Genomic DNA, 16,566 nt, shown 5'->3' on the forward strand with positions numbered 1-16,566 from the left:
GCTTATGCCATTGTTGCTATGGCCTGCTGGGCGGTGTAGACAGAGGTGTACCTGTGGACTGGGTCCCGATCAGGGGCTGGCTCTCCAGGTCATTGTGCAAGGCAACGATGCTGACAGTGTACTCAGAACCGGGCCTGAGGCCATGCAGCTCGGCAGTGTCGTCTTCACCATCGGGGGCGGGCACTAGCTCATGGATTCCATCCTCAGGGCTTGAGTAGGTCACCCTATAGCTGGTGACTTGCCCCTGGGGGCTTTCCCAAGCAATTTTGATGGAATCGACATCCACCTCAGTGAATGTCAGTCCTTTAGGGCGGTCAATGTCTGTTAGGCAAATTAATGGTAAGAGGTTATGTGATAAAAGCAGGGTGTGGGGAGGGGGGGAAAAAAGCATTCTGATTACAGGCAAAGCAGTCTTCAGGTTTGCAGGTGCCCAATTCTCCCCTGCCTTGCACAGATCTTTACACCTCTGCATCGTGAGCGTAAAACGCAATGCCAGCCCCACTGAAGTCCATAGGAAGTTTTGCCATTGACTTGAATAAGGCCAATATTTCACCCCACCATGTGTCTGATTCTCATTTACACTAAGGCCCCTTTACGCCACTCAGCTCACATGGAAAGGCCTTAAAGGGTCAGAAATGTAATTCACACACACTAAGAGTCTCCTTTACACTGGCACAGTGAGGTAAGGAGCCTTGGTGTGCATTGAAATGAGGCCCCACCATTCTGATTTAGTTAGCCTTTCACACCCACGTTGCGCTCACTCTTCACTAGTGTAAGTAACCGTACAAGGCCGAGGAGCATCAGTCCTGCGATTTTCTTTCATAAATTAACATCCAATTAAACCATTTGTAATGATAGCAAGTGACTATGTAGATTATATTCTGAATCAATAAAAACCTTTGGCTGTGTAACAAGTGTGCATGGGATGCCCATATACACACACACAATTATCTCACAAATATACCCACAAATTAGAGCCACTCATTGTCGTCCTCTCATTAGATTACACTTGAGTGCAAGATCGTAAGGCAGGGTAAATACGCACAGCTCCGGTGATGACTTCTGTGGAGCAATCCCCATTTACACCTGCTGAGGATTGGGCCCATAATCATCAGATATGAATTAACCTTCATAATGATTCACAGAGACATTTTTCTGCACTGTGATGTTAGCCCTATACACCTGCATTTCCTATGCTTTAAGGTTAGCAAAGGTGATTTTATAGGAAACTTTTGGCTTCAGACTGATGCAGCTTGTGCAATAATCCTATGCAACACTTCCAGAAAATGCCTGTTCTGCTTACCATACTTTTATCATTATTTAGGTTAGATTGTGGCTTTACAGACAGGCCTGAGCAAGGACAGGTTCATAAACCATGATGCACTAGGAGTAGCCCTGGGAGACACTGTGCATTAGAAACACCCCTCTAAGTGACAGGTTCTTCCCTGCTTTCTCCTTGCGCCCCAAGTCGTACTCGGTCACTGTCCTATACCAGCAGGTCAGCACACAGACAGATGGGCCAAGACTCCGCCCATTGCCCACCTAGCTGCTCTTGGGAGTGAGCAATTGGGTATGCAAGTCCTGCTTGCTTTTGCATACCTGGTCCCAAGGTCTAGTGGCCTACATAAGGGTGTCAAGCGGGTTCTTAGTCCCTTGCATAGGCAAATGCTCTAAGTCAAAATCTAGCCCTCTAAAACCACCTTTGCCCTCCAGCTCTAGAAATGAGGTCTATGCAAAACATTTTTCAAAGATTCACTGAAGGCAAACAGACCAACAAAAAAAAGAAAAATGATTTTGCTTAGGCCGTTTTTAGTGAAAGAAAATAAAAGCATTGGCATTGCGGGGGATTGCATATTTTGGCAGCATTTTGGGGGATTGCATATTTTGGCAGCAGATCCAGCTAGCTACTTCTTGACGAGAGGGGCACTTGTCCTTCTTTAGGATCTAGATGCCCCCCGGAGTTCCCAGTTGTGCACAGTGGATTTACTAGCAGAAGATACTAGAGGTAGATCTGGTGGTTGTTTTGTTTTTTTCTGTGAAATTAAATACGTACTGGTAATGGCGGTCTCAACCAGAGGAAGGCTCTCTCCATTTTGACTCTGAGCATAGACACTAACCACATACTCGACTGTGGGCTGCAGGCCCTCGATGGTAGTTTGGGTTTGATCTGCAAGGAAAAGACAACACCGGGATAATTTGGAATAGAGAGATGATTTTTTTTCCAGAGTAGCAGCCGTGTTAGTCTGTATTCGCAAAAAGGAGTACTTGTGGCACCTTATATTTGTTTTGTGTCTTAAGCCTAGATCTTCAAAGGTATTTAGGCACCAAACTCTCATTGAAATCAGTCCCTTGGTGCCATGTGGCAGAGACGGGAGCAAAGGCATAGTCAAAGCTGTGTGTGGTGGCCGTGTAGAGGTAAAAGTGGCTACGCAGATTGTCTCCTGCCCATCTCTGCAGAAAGTCTGTGTGGGTTGCTTGGGGAAAGCAGGAGGGGCCAGGAAAAGGAATTTCACTGAAGGATCGATGTGCCCCACGCTATTCGCCATGTAAAAACCAGGGACTAGTCAGCGTGGCTCTGTCTGGGAATTCTACTGGAGAGGGCAGAGAGATGCAGTCACTAATGGTCACATGGCATACCTGCTGCCTTTGCTGAGCACAGTGGGAACTCTGCAGCCTCTCTGGGTGTCTGCTGAGAACCCACAGAGCTCGGGCAGGGTTTTCGATGGCTCGCCAACCTTTTCAGCTTTTTCCAGCTTCCTGGCCTAGTCCCTTGCACGGAATGGGCAGAGCTCACTGCAGAACTTGGGGAGGTGGGAGCAAGCAGGGGGGTAACACAGCCAAGCAGCTACCCATTCATTCCCATGGGGAATTCTGACTGCATGCTTTGACTCGGGGGCCTTATTTTTAAAGCTGGACCAAACTTTGGTGAATTTGCCTTGCTGCAGTACTGAGCGAGGGTACTGAACTGTGGCCTAAGACCCGCTGGGATGCCAAACGTCAGCAGAGTCTGACTAGATTGTCCGTACCTGGCCTGACTCGTATACCAAGGCTCCTTCAGCCTGCTCCGCAAAGAGCACTTCAAGTGAGTGTTACTATCATTCATATCCACTCACAGGCCCCTTGAGGCTGCTGGAGCCCTGTAATCAGTCTCTTGACATTAGAGAAACAAAACAAATGCAGCCAGATCTTCACTACTTTTTGGAATAAGATTGAATATTAACCTGACTGCAGCAGCAAACAGCCTTGAGAGCTAATCTCAGTGCAGCTGGTAAAACAGACTGAAATTTTCCAGAGGGCAAAATGCAAAGTCACCAGAAGAGCCCTTAAGACAACATGCTTAGTCCCGGAGAGGGAAATTTGCCCCAGGCACTCTCAAGTGACTCCCCTAGGGGTTTTAAGAAGTGGTGCCAATGGACTCCAGGCAACTGCAGCGACATCCCTAGGGATGTGAAGACGTACTCACCTGCAGGGACAGTTTTTGTTTTCATGGGCCCATGGCCATCCTTGGGGACACTTGTCACTCGGTAACCCGTGACCGGAGAAGTCGAAGGCAGCCATCTGACACTGATGCTGCTATCCTGAACATTGGTCACTTGCATCTGGGATGGGGTGTCAATCTCTGCACATCGAAAAAAAAGCCCGGTGAGCATCTGCAATGCAGGAAGTCTCCTTTCCTCACTGTATCCCATGTCTGTAGGGCCCACTGTGACTCCCACCTGCAACTTCTTCTGCTTTTTCTCTTAGACTGTTACTGTTTTTTTAATGGAAAACCCATGCTGCTCTGACTTACTGTTTGTACCATCAGAGCACGTATTATTATTGATTACGTTTATTACAGTGGTGCCTAAAGGCCAACCAACAATGGAAGCCCATTGTACAGACAGAACAGTCGACAGTCCCCGTTCCAAGCAGTGTACAATCTGACTAGGGTCCCAATCAAGAATCACATATCAGGCCCATAGTACTTAGCTCACTACATCCAATACCCATTAATGGCAGTGGAAGTCTTTTAAAAGGGCCATTAAAGAGATTTTCCCTATGTTTCAATGGGAGTTAGTTGTTTGTACAGGGTTTGAGCCATCAAGAAGACAGTCCCTGTCCCAGAGAGCTCATCAAGGGTAGTTTCTATTAGGGTCAGAGAGTACCTACATGCTACAGTGCATTAAAAATGCCAGAGATAAGATGCAGACAGAATAGTCATCCTACATCCTACAGTCAAGTGGTTTGACACCCCATGTGCAAGGAGCCAGCCTTTGCTTGGTATGCTCATGCCAACAAAGATGGATGTTAAGTGGTTCCCCCCAACAACAAGTCCACAACTCTGGTAAGTTTGTTTAGTCGTATTCTAAACTCCTCTCTCCAAAAGCCGCCATCCCATTTTGTAACTTTATGAACACGATGGGCCAAATCCATCTGGGGTGTAACTCCACCAAAGCCCACTGAAACGGAGGACAATTATGAGATAAACCAGAAGCTAGCAGCACTGTCCATGTGTCTCACCTGTTTTGTACGTGACCGTGACCGGCTTGCTGCTGGCGGGGCTGTCTCCACGGCCCGTCACTGCATACACTGTGATGGTATAGTCTGCTGCGGGCTTAAGGTCGTTGATGGTGGCAGTGGACATGGTGCCAGGCACAGTAAACTCCTGGACAGGGCTATTGCCACCTGGGAGGGCAGGTAAGAAAGCAAATCTGATGAAAATGCTGATAATTACTCATGTTTTAAACAAAAAAGCAAGGGGTGACCCAAAACCCACTGAGCCGAAGTCAGCGGAAGACTCCCATTGATTTTAACGAGATTTGGGTCAACCCATAATAAGTTGGAAAAGCCTTTTTCACCCCAAACCAAGAGGCAAACGAGAGGCCCATGGAACTCCCTCTGAAATGAATGGAGTTTCTGGATGTGGTAGGCAAAGATGATTTGCCCCACCTTTAAAGTTCAGCCATTATATTTACTTATTGGTAATCTTCTCTCAGTGCATATCCATCAGCACACTGAGTTCTGAGAGCACGCTGCATGCTCCAATCATCGATCACATTTGCCTTCACTATTTGCTGCAGGTTTTAAATGGCCCGAGCTTAAAGCGTCGCACTCGGTGTCCATGGGGAGCTCTTGGAGAAGTGGTAATATTAGAACACACTGACCTGTTTCACCGTAGGTTATCCTATAGTATCTAACAGTAACTGCAGGAGCATCCCAGGAAATCACCAGGCTGGTGGGGCTAGTGGCAGTAACTTCCAGGTCCCTTGGAACGTCGGAAACTAGAAAAGAGGTGAGGGTTAAGAAAGAAAATTAAAAAACATTTGACGCTCCCCAGGCTCCTGTTACTCCGCTTACACTGGAGGCTGCTGCTACTAACACGTCTTTCCAATAGCCCACAGTTTGCAGTCAGGTCTCTAGGTGTCATATCTGGCTAAAAGCCTGAATCCAATGGCTATGGAAAGATTGTTATTGGCTTCTGTGGCCACTAGATTGAGCCCTAAATGTGTCCCTCCTGCAGAAAATCCTAGGGGAGAGGGAAATTGCCCAGATAACTCATTTCTGAAGGCTACTCCCCTCAGTGGGAGGGCTTTGATGTCTGCCATTGGAGGGCAAGAAGAAAGACCTCAATCCTCATGGGATCTACCAGCCCAGGAGCCAACCAGCAGCTCCCTGGGTTTTTCCTTTGCTTTGGTAGTGTGATGCCCTGAGGCAGGCCCACCCAATGTCATTTAAAACAAAAGAATGTGCACAATGGACATTGGCCCGGGCTATCTGAATTAACACTTAACCTCTTCAGAAACTCCTTTGTATGATAAAATGCCTTGTCTCCTTAGCAGATAGATTTTCTGTGCTTTGGGCCTGATCCTAAGCTCACGGGAATCAGTGGGAGTCTGTCCACTGAACTCAGAGGCCTTTGAGTCAGGCCCCTTCTCCTCTAGCCAACTTTCTGCTCTGCTGTCAGTAGTTCACTTACTCGCCAGCCAGCCGCAAGGATTCAGTTTAACAACTTGTCGAGATGGGGCAGGAGAATTTCAATGTACATTTTGTCTGGCTTGTTTCCAAACTGACCTGTAGTTTGCTGGCCAACCAAGGGCAAGCTCTCCTCTCTGCCGTTGACAGCAATAATGCTGACCACGTACTCTGACCCTGGAGCCAGGTTAGTGAGGGTGATGGAATTCCGAGAAGGTGGGACACGGTCTTCCCTGGGCCTGGTGCCGCTGTGTTCCAGATGGTGGCGAATTTTGTAGCCGGTGATGGTGGCACGAGGAGCAATCCAGTGCACAGTGAAAGAGTTGGCAGTTATATCCGAAAAGTCAATGCCACTTGGAGAATCAAGACCTGGTTGGGGCGGGAGGATCCCCAAGAAAAGGGAGGTTCAGTTTATTTGAATAACAGATACATTTATTTTGAAATGATGAGGGATTTCCCCAACCCCACCCCACGGTGGGATTTCAGAATCCTGCTTGCACTCCTACCAAACACTGTTCACCACTGAACCTATAAATATGTAATGATCCGGGTCATACAGTGGTGCAAAAAACCCCACAGGAATATAATTGCAAAAAATGGAATCTCATCGCAAGTTCAGTCCACATTTGGAGTCCTCTGAACTTGAGGTATTTGACAATTTTAAATGTTTGCCGAAACAAAAACACCCAGCCCTGGTTTCAGAGAACAGACAAAGCCGAAGTACAAAAACATCAGAATACTTCTGATAAGTGGTTGTAAAATGTCAGAGGGATACAGTGGATGGACCTGAACATGACGTGTCTGGACACCTCTTGGGGGGACTGAACACTGGTCTTTTATTGGGCCAAACCCTCAGTGGATGTAAATTAGCATAGCCCCATTGAAGTCAATTATACACCTTTTAATTAAAACCAATGGACAATCCGGCCCTTTGACCATTTTGCTCAGCACTTCCCAAGCTGTCTCTCTGCATCACTCCCTTAAAATCTTTTGTGCAATTCTCCAACAATATAACCATACATGTCAAGGAGAGCAAAATCTTAAAGGCTTTTATGTCCTAAGTCCCCCCAGTGATCAGCGTTGTCCTATCCGTGAGTGGTTAACAGGAGGGATAGAAGCAAACGGACATTTTCCAAGCAGGTATCCACATACCTGTTTTCTGCACACCAGTCAGAGGGGTGCTTTCATGCTGCTCATAGACGCTGTAGACGCTCACCAGATATTCAGTGCCAGGCAGGAGACCTGAAGGATTAAACCACACATTCGCAATTGTCAGACTCTCAGAGCAACTGAAAAACCTCAGCAAATTCTAGCTGACACGGCTCAGTATATGGAGCGACCGGTTTTTGCTTAGCCTGGGCAAAACCTGAGCCCCGTGGATAGCTAGACATCTGAATCCAGCTGAAGCTTCAACAGTCTGCCATGGGAATGGCCTTTCGTTTCATGGAAGTTTTAGCCTGCAACAAGTGTTGGTGGGTTCCTTTTTTTATTGTTATTTGCCAAGGACATTATTTAGATGGGTTTGGCAGCAGGGATTAGTTTTCCATACAGGCCTCCTAGCTCTGAGCATTTAGTGATACACAGGGCCAGATCCTCAGCTGATGTAAACTGATGTGGCACCACTGACTTTCAGTGAAGCGATTTTCATTTACGCCAGCTAACAATGTGGTCCTTTATTTTTAAAGCAGGTGCTGTCTCTCCCTCAACCAACATGTTCAGTTTCTAGGGAAAGTCCTCCCAACAAAACTCAACTTTTGTATCAAGATGAGCAAATTAATTATATGCTTGTGAGAAATGCAAGAGACCAGTTACACTGTACTGCTGAAATTTCAGCTAGAGCATTTATTTTCCTTTCCAAAATCTAAAGACTCAAAGGGGACCTTTTGCTTATTTTGATCCTTTGTGTCTTCATCTAGACCGCTGCACTGCCAGTCATTGACTTTTTGTCAAACAAGATAGGCAATATGTACCTACTCTTAATGCCTAACCAGGTTCAACTGCCCCCCACCAGTATGATGAAGCATCGTCCTTGTCTTAGCATGAAAAGGTTTACATGGTTGGACTTTAACTTTGTTAAAACAATGAACCAAGTCCCTCGCTGGTGTAAATTAGCATAGCTCTATGGAAATCAACGAAGCTATGCCAATTTACACCAGCAGAGAATCTGGTCCATTATACTTATTCCAATCAATTTCTTGCTTTTCCTTCCCTTTATGCTGGGTCTCCAACAAGAAATTCACTGGAGAGCTGGGGTTCTGAATGTGTTCAGAGGATGGACCACATCTTCTGGGAAATTATCTCATGGACCAACTCACCTCCAATTCACAATCAGGAGAACCAGGTCTCCCCAATTCATGACTGCTCAATGTCCACGTGGCAGCTATTCCCATTAATACATAGGGGAGTAATATTAAGAAAAGTACTTTATGTATTTGTATCTATTTTAATGCAATGTAACTGCTGCAAACCAGGGGGAGGGAGCTAATACCATATGACCACAGCCAGCATATTGATCTACAGACCAGCAAGTGCTCTGCAGACCCGCCAACCATCAATGGACTTCAGCTTGAGCAATGCTGCTGTAGAGAAGTTCGTTACGTCCAGCTGACCTACGCAGGTAACCTCTTACTTGTTAAAACCACCATGTTGTCGGAGGGTGAAATGGTCAGCTCGGCAACATCTTCCTCTTTCTTCACAGGTGAGTAACGCACCAGGAAACTGGTCAGTTCAATGGATACTGGAGGAGTCCAGGTCACACGCATAGCATCTGGCCCCACGTTGGTGAAGCGCAGATCAGTGGGAGCAGGAACAGCTACATGCAAAGAATATTGTTGTTGTCGTTTTAACGTTTTCTGGAAGGTGAGAGTTAACCAACGTGGACGTTCAGGGAATCTACAATGTATCTCATGCAAAAAAGAAGCTACTGTGTCAGATCCATGCAAACATACTCCTAAGCTACATTTGGTTCCACTACAGTTAAAAACACTCAGGCTACTGTCAGGCTCCTTTCACCTCTTGCCAAATCGCTGATACTTAAATGTATTCTGTTGAGATAATTGGAAAACAAGGTGGCAGGTTTCTGTAATATTGGCCTTGCAGCTGCATCTTGGGTTAGAGAGACGTGGCCAAGAGAGGCTTAAGTTGCCATACAGCAGTTTACATATGAAAAAGTCATTTAATCCAAAACTGATACATGCATACATAGGGGAGGAGGGGATCCATTAAACCCTTCACCTCTATGTCTACTTGTGTGTTTAAGGGTTTAGAACCTCCGCAGCTTATTCACATGTGACCGGGGTTTCATGCACAAACTAATTCTCAGTTCATCTTCTACCCATGCACTACAGAGAACCTTGACAGTGGGACATGCCTGTCACTAACGTGTGCTCAGGGAGCGATGTTTCTTCTCCATCTTTTAAGGCAAGAATTGAAGAATTGGGCCACCACCAAAAAAATACGAATAGCTCAAATGACTTGACCATTTAGCCATTTAGTGTCAGGGGCTAAACCAAAGAGTGTCTCCAGAATTGTATCCACCCTTTGGGGGATCCCATCTCACTTTGGGGATTGTGATTCAGGATATTATAGTTTGGGGATCATATAACTCAAGTTTAACAGTGAAACCTGAAAAGCTAAAAAGCCAACATGAATAAGACCCTGCCTTTGCAGTTATCTGCAATATAAAAATGCAGTTCACGCACAGGGCTAAAAAAATGCCAACTGCATAGCCCTTCCCATCCTATATTTAAAACAGAAGCCAGTCCTTGTCCTTCCCTCCCCGCATCACAGTGAGTGGCTCAATTCTTCTCAGAGAAAGCCCCAGTCACCCTAGTAGCTAGTGACAGCATGAAACACCATCCAGGTCACAAACACGGAAGTTTTCAAAATTCACCCGTTTGCTGTGTCAGAGTGGTAGGGGCGCTCTCTCCGCCATTAATGAGTGTGATTACGCTGATGTCGTAATCAATGCCCGGCTCCAGGCCTGTGACTGTGTAGTATCCTACTGAGGAGTCCACAAAATCTTCAAAAATAGGGACACTTTCTCCTCCCGCAACTACCGTGATGCGGTAACCAATAATGGTGGAGGCGTTTAGTGGGGTCCACCTCAGGCCGATGCTTGTATCAGTTATGTCAACAAAGCTTAGGTCAGTGAGCTGGGGCACCTCTACTGAGTGCCAAGGGGAACAGCAAAGACACACAGAGGCAAAAGAAAAGAGGAGGGGGGAAAAATAAGGCAGTGTTCATCAGGTTACATGTCTTCACAGTGAGGAAACGGTCAAGCGATGACGGTGATATGCAATATTTTCCTACTAAGGGCCCAATTGTGCCACTCTTCTTTACATGAAATAGCACCTTGCAACATACAGAGGGCCAGATTACACAGGGAAAGAAGCTGACAGGAATGCAGGATTTCAGTGGGAGTTCGGTGCCGAAACACCTTTGAAGATCTGGACTCTGCCTGGTGGGATGTGCAAAAGCCTAAGTAGTTTAGGGTCCTAACTCCCACTGAACTTACTGTAAGGCTGAGACAATTGGGCCCTGAGGTGGTTTTTTAAAGGATTCTCTTAAAAGACACAATACCCAATTTTAGCATTTTTAAAAAAATTCTCTTGCCTGTTAATCTTTAAGCAAAAGAAAACTGGATTAGTGAGAACTGACCCTTGAGAATTTAAAACAAACAAACAAACAAACAGTCAGATTACTATGTCCAGCTTCAAATGTTCAGATCATAAAATCATCAACCCACTGGGGATGCTGAAATAACTGGAGTGAGCCGGATCCTGAGCTGGCAAAAACTGCTGTAGTTCTATTTTAAGTCAACAAAGGCAGCTGGTGTAAACCAGTGTATCTTTATTGACCGGAAAGAAGCCATGATGATTTTCACCAGCTGAGGTTCTGGCCCGGTATTCTTAAAGTCTGCTACAGCTGCAGCACGGGTGCTAAAACAAAAACCCCAAACTTGGGAGCAATAGAAAGCTTGCCTAGAAAAACTGTAAGTGGTTAAAAATGAGCTTTTCTAGGATATGGGTTTTCCATATGACACTCACAGCATCACTCAGCTCTGAATGTTATGCTAGGAGCAGGCTGTGGCTGAGAGAAACTGACTTGGTTTCTTAACCAAACTTGACAATCTCCAAACCAAGCCACTGAATTAGGATTCACTTGAATAACCTTCTAAATACATCCTAGATGTTTGCAGAGTTAACAAGGCTATGGGATTTTTTCCGATGGACACTACCACTTCAGCAAAGCTTTTCTTTCCCAAATGTTAGACCCAACAGAAATCAGGGATTTTGCTTTGCCTTTAACTTATAGGCACCAGCTCTTCAGCTGGAACAAACAGACACGGTTCCTTTAAAGTCAACAGAACTGCACCAGCTCCAAGTCTGGCCCTGGGACTTTACGAACAGAATCCTGAAGTCAGTGGGAGCTGTGGATGCTGCTCCCTTCAGCAAGAAAGGACCTATGGCTTATTACACTTGTGATAGGATCATTATGAATTAGCTGGAAAAAGGAAATATCAGATAGAACTGGCACAATAGGCCGGTTTGCTTAATAACTGAGCAAAGATGTCTTGCTCTGTTATGAAAAACAAGTATTTTACAGAATAAAAAGTGTAGCAAAATGTCCATTTTCTGTAAAATAACTATTTATCCTCATGGGCTGCATTTACCATATCACCTTTCAAAAATATAAAAAGACACAAAGGATGCCATTTTAGTGCTTTTTTTCCCCCATTAGAGCATGGTACAGGGTTAAAGCCGTTGTTGCTTTAATGATACAATGCTGCTACAGTAGATACCCACAGGAGTGCACGGTAACTCAGCGAAGCACAGAAATTCGAAAAGCAGGGTTAACAGCAAGCATTTGCCAAACACACAAGCTGGCACTGTTTCATGGCTTAGCGGAAACAAAGCCAAACAAAACCTTCACAAAGCAAAACTAACTCCCCATCATTCAGGGATTCAGATGTTCATCGTACAACTGTGATTCTGGGACTACAAATGGAGGGTTACGTGGAGACATCCCAGTACGTCGTGAAATACCCACAAAGTAATCTGCTGCTAGCTCCTACCAGTACTACGTTACGTCCTGGCTTCCCCTTCTTCGCCGCCACAGGTCTGCTGGCTGGGGTACCATGGGGTGGAGTCAAGGCCCTGCCCATTCACCAGCCCACCTGTACAAGTGAGGCAGTGTACCAGTTCCACAGAGACAGCTCTTTCCCTGTGGATGGGCTGCCAATGCGTAAGGGGGTATAAGGGGCCCCTTACTCACCTGCACTGGTGCGTAGGGCAAGTGACTACTTGCTGCTAGGGTCTAAGCCTGCAAATCCTCCACCACCAGTGTCAGCGGGAGGTCCAGACTGCTTACAAGGTTGGTCTGTTACAGTGACCGAGGCTGCTTCTCATCTTTCCATTACCTTGTGAGATGGTTTTGGAGATGGGGATGCTTTCCTTGTTGTCCTTGACAGAATAAACACTGACGTTGTACTCCAGGCCAGGGCTCAGATTTTCAAAGATGCAGGAATTCTGCTCTGCACTAACCACTTCCTCCAGGGTGTAACCCTGCTGCCCATTGGTAGGAACGGTGGTAACTCTGTACCCAGTGATGCCTGAAATACATAGATCACAGGAATCAATGCGGTGGATTTATTTAAACCAGGCTTGGATACAATCGCTCAGAGAAAATACAGATGATATTAAACAGATGCTCCCTGTCAACCTCAATTGGGCATGCAAGTGCTTGCTCGACGTAAGAGCGGTCCGCTTTGCATTGACACATGAGATACATTTCCAAAGAAGTGTCCAATGGGGGCTTAGCTGCACAGCTCCCATGAGCATTAACAGGAGACACATGACTAGTTTCTAATGCACTCTTAGGAGTTGCCCAAAGCCAAAATTCTACTGACAAGAAATAGGAAACGTTACATCTCTCAGCTCAGGGGGGGTTTTCAAAGGCACTTAGCATTGGCCTACCAGTTCCCATTGAAGTCAAGGGAAATACTCCCATCCACATCAATGGGAGAAGAGTTAGGCCAAAGTTGGGTGCTTTGGAAAATGCCACACTCACTTTCAGTGAACTAACCCCACATTTTCCCTTCCTGCCAGAAACCCTCTTGGTCTTTGTTTCTTTATTTCAGACTATGTTAACTAGCAAGGATACTGGAGCAGTCTTCTCACTCCCCAAATCCTACCTGGCTTGAAAGGCAACCTCAATCACCCTTTGGAATGTCAGTGTTTGACATGGAAGGTACGGCTTTAAGAGACCTGTTGCAGACCGTTTACATACAGGAATGCAGAACATTTGTATTCTATCAGATGATATTTGAATGTAACTGAAAACAACATATGCCAAAAGATGATATGGAAGCTAAACATTTCATCGGTGCCTGGTTAACAACAATCACTGTGCTATCAGTTACACTAGTGTTAATCCAGAGTAAATCAGTGGAGTTATTCTTGATCTACACTTTTGTAATGCAGAGCCGTTTCTGACGCTATGTAATTACCTGGACTTGTGCTTCTATCCCAGGAGACGGTCAAGATTCCAGTGTCAGGGTTAGGCTCCAGATGCAGGTTAGTCGGTGGGGACAATGCTACAAGAAACCACGTGCATGATGAGTTGACAATCCCAAGAGTCATTTGAAAAACAAAAACAACCGAAGCCCTTAAAATTAAGAAATAACTAAAATAGCTTCTTTTCAGAGCTGTACTCTGACTTGCCCCATGCAGTAATGTTAGTGTCATCTGAGAATCAAAGGGAGAGCAGACTCCTTTGAGACTGAGGAGAGAGAAAATGACACACACGCGCACTGTTTTAGGGGTTTAGCAATACTACTGCTACTAACAATAACTCTTTTGGCGCTCAACTGAATTCAGGCCCAGATCTTACAGTGCTTTATAAAGGAAAATCATTAGCATTATTCTCATTAAATATAGGGAAGAACTGAGGCAAAGAGACTTGCCCAAGGCTATCCTGCAGTGGCAGAGCTGCAAATAGAATCCAGCCCTCCCGAGTTCTCCACTAGTACCCTACCCACTCAACCACACCACGACCTAGCAAAGTAAAGTTAGAGCATTACAGATAAGAAAGGGATATTCAGATGTGTCATACGTGTCGTTACTCTTTTGATGATCGGCGTGTCTCTGTCCTGACCGTCCATCAGGACTGAAATGCTGTAGACATACTCCACTCCGGGAGTCAGGCCAGAGATAACAATGCTACCAGACTCAGAAATCACCTCCCGTGGGGCTTCTCCGCCTTGACTTGGTCGCACACCCAGCTGTAGAGGAGAAGAAAGGGGGAAGGTTGCATTCCAGCCTCCCATATGAGCCATCGAGGTGCCTGTAAGCACACTTGACACATCCTCCAAAGTGATTAGCTGATTTGTTGTGGGGAGGTTAGCCTATGCTGGAACACAGAGGGCATGGATAGCCCTGTAGGCGGGTAAGCCTCAAGGAACACAGCATCATGCAGCAGAATGGGACAGTGCAACCTCCTGGTGCCACGTGACGGACGATCTTCTCAAGGCCCCAAATATGGGCCTGATCCAAAGCCCACAGAAGTCAGGTGAAAGACTCCCATTGACTTCAATGGGCCTTGGAGCAGGCGTGTGTGAGCATCACCTCCTTTGCTTAAATATGTTAACCCCTGAATAGTCACTTCAGATTAAGAACACAAGGCACTGCCCTGCTGTACTCAGTGCTTCCATATTTGTCACTACCCTTCTTTCCCCAAACCATCGTCTATGGCCAATCGTTCTTAACTGGTCCGAGCTGGGTGACAGCTAATGGAATTAAGCAATAGAGAGCAAAACATATCCAAAGGCTTCAGTGGGAAAATACCTTGAAACCAATCCTTGGCGCAGGTGTCCAGGTAACAACAATAGAAGTTTCTGTCACTTCTGTGTTATAGGGAGGGATGGAGCCCATGGGCTGCACTGTGAAAGGAACAGAAAAAAAGGAGTTCAAACTCAGCGATACCCAGAGAGTTACAGAAATCTAACTCCGTGGGTAGCCCTTTGTGATGTTTAGGGGCGGGGTGGGGGAGGAAGCGGTGTCAATGTTTGTTACCATTTACAATATTTGTTTTCATAATTTGGTTGATCCTAGCATATATTCACAGACTTAGCACAGAAAAAGCTTTGGCTGAGATTTTGCATTTTATTCTTTAAAATACTGTCAATTCAATTTAAAAAGTATACAATTACACAACACATTCCTAACCTGGAATGGACTCAGTCCAATCAAGTAGATGTGAAAGGCAATAGCTTTCTTTATCTGACCCACACAGTGTCCTCACCACTAAGGCAGACACTATGGGCCAAGTGCATCTCTGGTGTAACTTTACTGAAGTCAATAATATTACAGCAGGGATAAATGTGGACGCTTGGTCTTAACTTCACACTGATATAAAACCCACACACTCCATTGAACAAAGGATGTGGTTATCAGCCTTATCGATGAGAGGTTTTGATTTTTGTTTATATCACAGCTTCATCATTATTTGAATAGCAAAATCTATCTATTCTTTCTACGAGCATGCAGTGGTTCTTAACGAACTCATCATAACCCTAAAATCTTTGGGAAGAAACAGCCCTTTTATCTACTACTCATTCTCTTCAACCACTAGCTAACACACCAGAAAGGCTCAAACATAGAACTGTCTGAAAATGCTTTTTGAGGAAAAATGGCTTTTTCATCAAAATGCACAGTTCCATGGGAAATGTCAGCTTTTAATGATATTTTTTTCCCTGGGTTTTCACCGCAAAATTTGAAAATCCAACTAACAATCAAAATCCATTGGGTGAAACTAAAAACGTATGCTTGCCTGAAATGTGCTGGTGTTTGGGGTTGCCAACAGCTGACACTTTGGAAATCTTCAGCTTTAGATTTGTTTTTCAACAAAAAGCTGGAACATTTCATCAGAAATTTCTCATTGAAATGAAACATTTTTTGGTTTTTGCCTAAATTTCTTATGGAGTACGGGGGGAAAACCATTTCCCGAGTAGCTCCAGTCAAATATTATTTCAAAGGACTTATTTTGAAAGACGAGTTAGAGGGGCCAGTTTCAAATGCAGTCTACATTTTTGAAGATGACAGTGTCATTGGTAAATGAATAAGCACCCATCATGCTTACAAGTAGTGAAGATTGCAGTTTCTCTGCTGCTTTGCTGGTTGCCTTTCACCGCCACAAGGTAGACAGTGTACTCGGACCCAGGCTGCAGATTCCTCAGTGTGTATTTGGTGGCAGATGGCCCCACGTTGTACTGCTTTTGTTGGCCTCCTCTTGTGGGACCTGCAGTCAGTTGGTATCCTGTGATCGGAGCACGTGGTGGAGTCCAGATCACTAACACTGCAGACTCAGTAACGTTGTCAAACCTTAGGTTGGTGGGAGCATCAAGTTCTAGAAGAAAACGCAACGTGTGAATTAACAGTTCTTCCATGGGTTTAAGCCTAAAGCTAGGCTTTCTTTTGAAAAATCTTGGGTGTTGTTTTTTAAAAATACCAAAACATATGCACCAATTTTAATTAAAAAACACCACCACATTTCTGGGGAGGAATACGTTAATCTAAAATAGTCAAGCGGGGGACTATGCTGTAAAATAACCCT

At 45.3% G+C, this 16,566-nt stretch overlaps 1 protein-coding gene across 2 annotated transcripts in view; it reads right to left on the bottom strand.

The window, feature by feature from the left end:
- Positions 1 to 16,566, bottom strand: part of FN1 (fibronectin 1) — a 68,679-nt gene that overhangs the window by 18,206 nt on the left and 33,907 nt on the right. The window contains exons 20-33 of one of the 2 annotated variants that reach the window (XM_048869435.2): positions 16,093 to 16,359; positions 14,799 to 14,893; positions 14,068 to 14,236; positions 13,463 to 13,549; positions 12,374 to 12,565; positions 9,845 to 10,117; positions 8,582 to 8,764; positions 7,105 to 7,194; positions 6,052 to 6,321; positions 5,145 to 5,261; positions 4,501 to 4,665; positions 3,464 to 3,619; positions 2,054 to 2,167; positions 52 to 321 (exon numbers count right to left, since the gene is read on the bottom strand). In XM_048869435.2, the coding sequence (XP_048725392.2) occupies positions 52 to 321; positions 2,054 to 2,167; positions 3,464 to 3,619; positions 4,501 to 4,665; positions 5,145 to 5,261; positions 6,052 to 6,321; positions 7,105 to 7,194; positions 8,582 to 8,764; positions 9,845 to 10,117; positions 12,374 to 12,565; positions 13,463 to 13,549; positions 14,068 to 14,236; positions 14,799 to 14,893; positions 16,093 to 16,359 (2,448 nt within the window). The remainder of the gene's footprint in view (positions 1 to 51; positions 322 to 2,053; positions 2,168 to 3,463; positions 3,620 to 4,500; positions 4,666 to 5,144; positions 5,262 to 6,051; positions 6,322 to 7,104; positions 7,195 to 8,581; positions 8,765 to 9,844; positions 10,118 to 12,373; positions 12,566 to 13,462; positions 13,550 to 14,067; positions 14,237 to 14,798; positions 14,894 to 16,092; positions 16,360 to 16,566) is intronic. The other variant, XM_048869437.2, reaches the window with a different exon arrangement.

Source organism: Caretta caretta, chromosome 11 (genome assembly GCF_965140235.1).
Source record: "Caretta caretta isolate rCarCar2 chromosome 11, rCarCar1.hap1, whole genome shotgun sequence".
Classification (NCBI taxonomy): Eukaryota; Metazoa; Chordata; order Testudines; family Cheloniidae; genus Caretta; species Caretta caretta.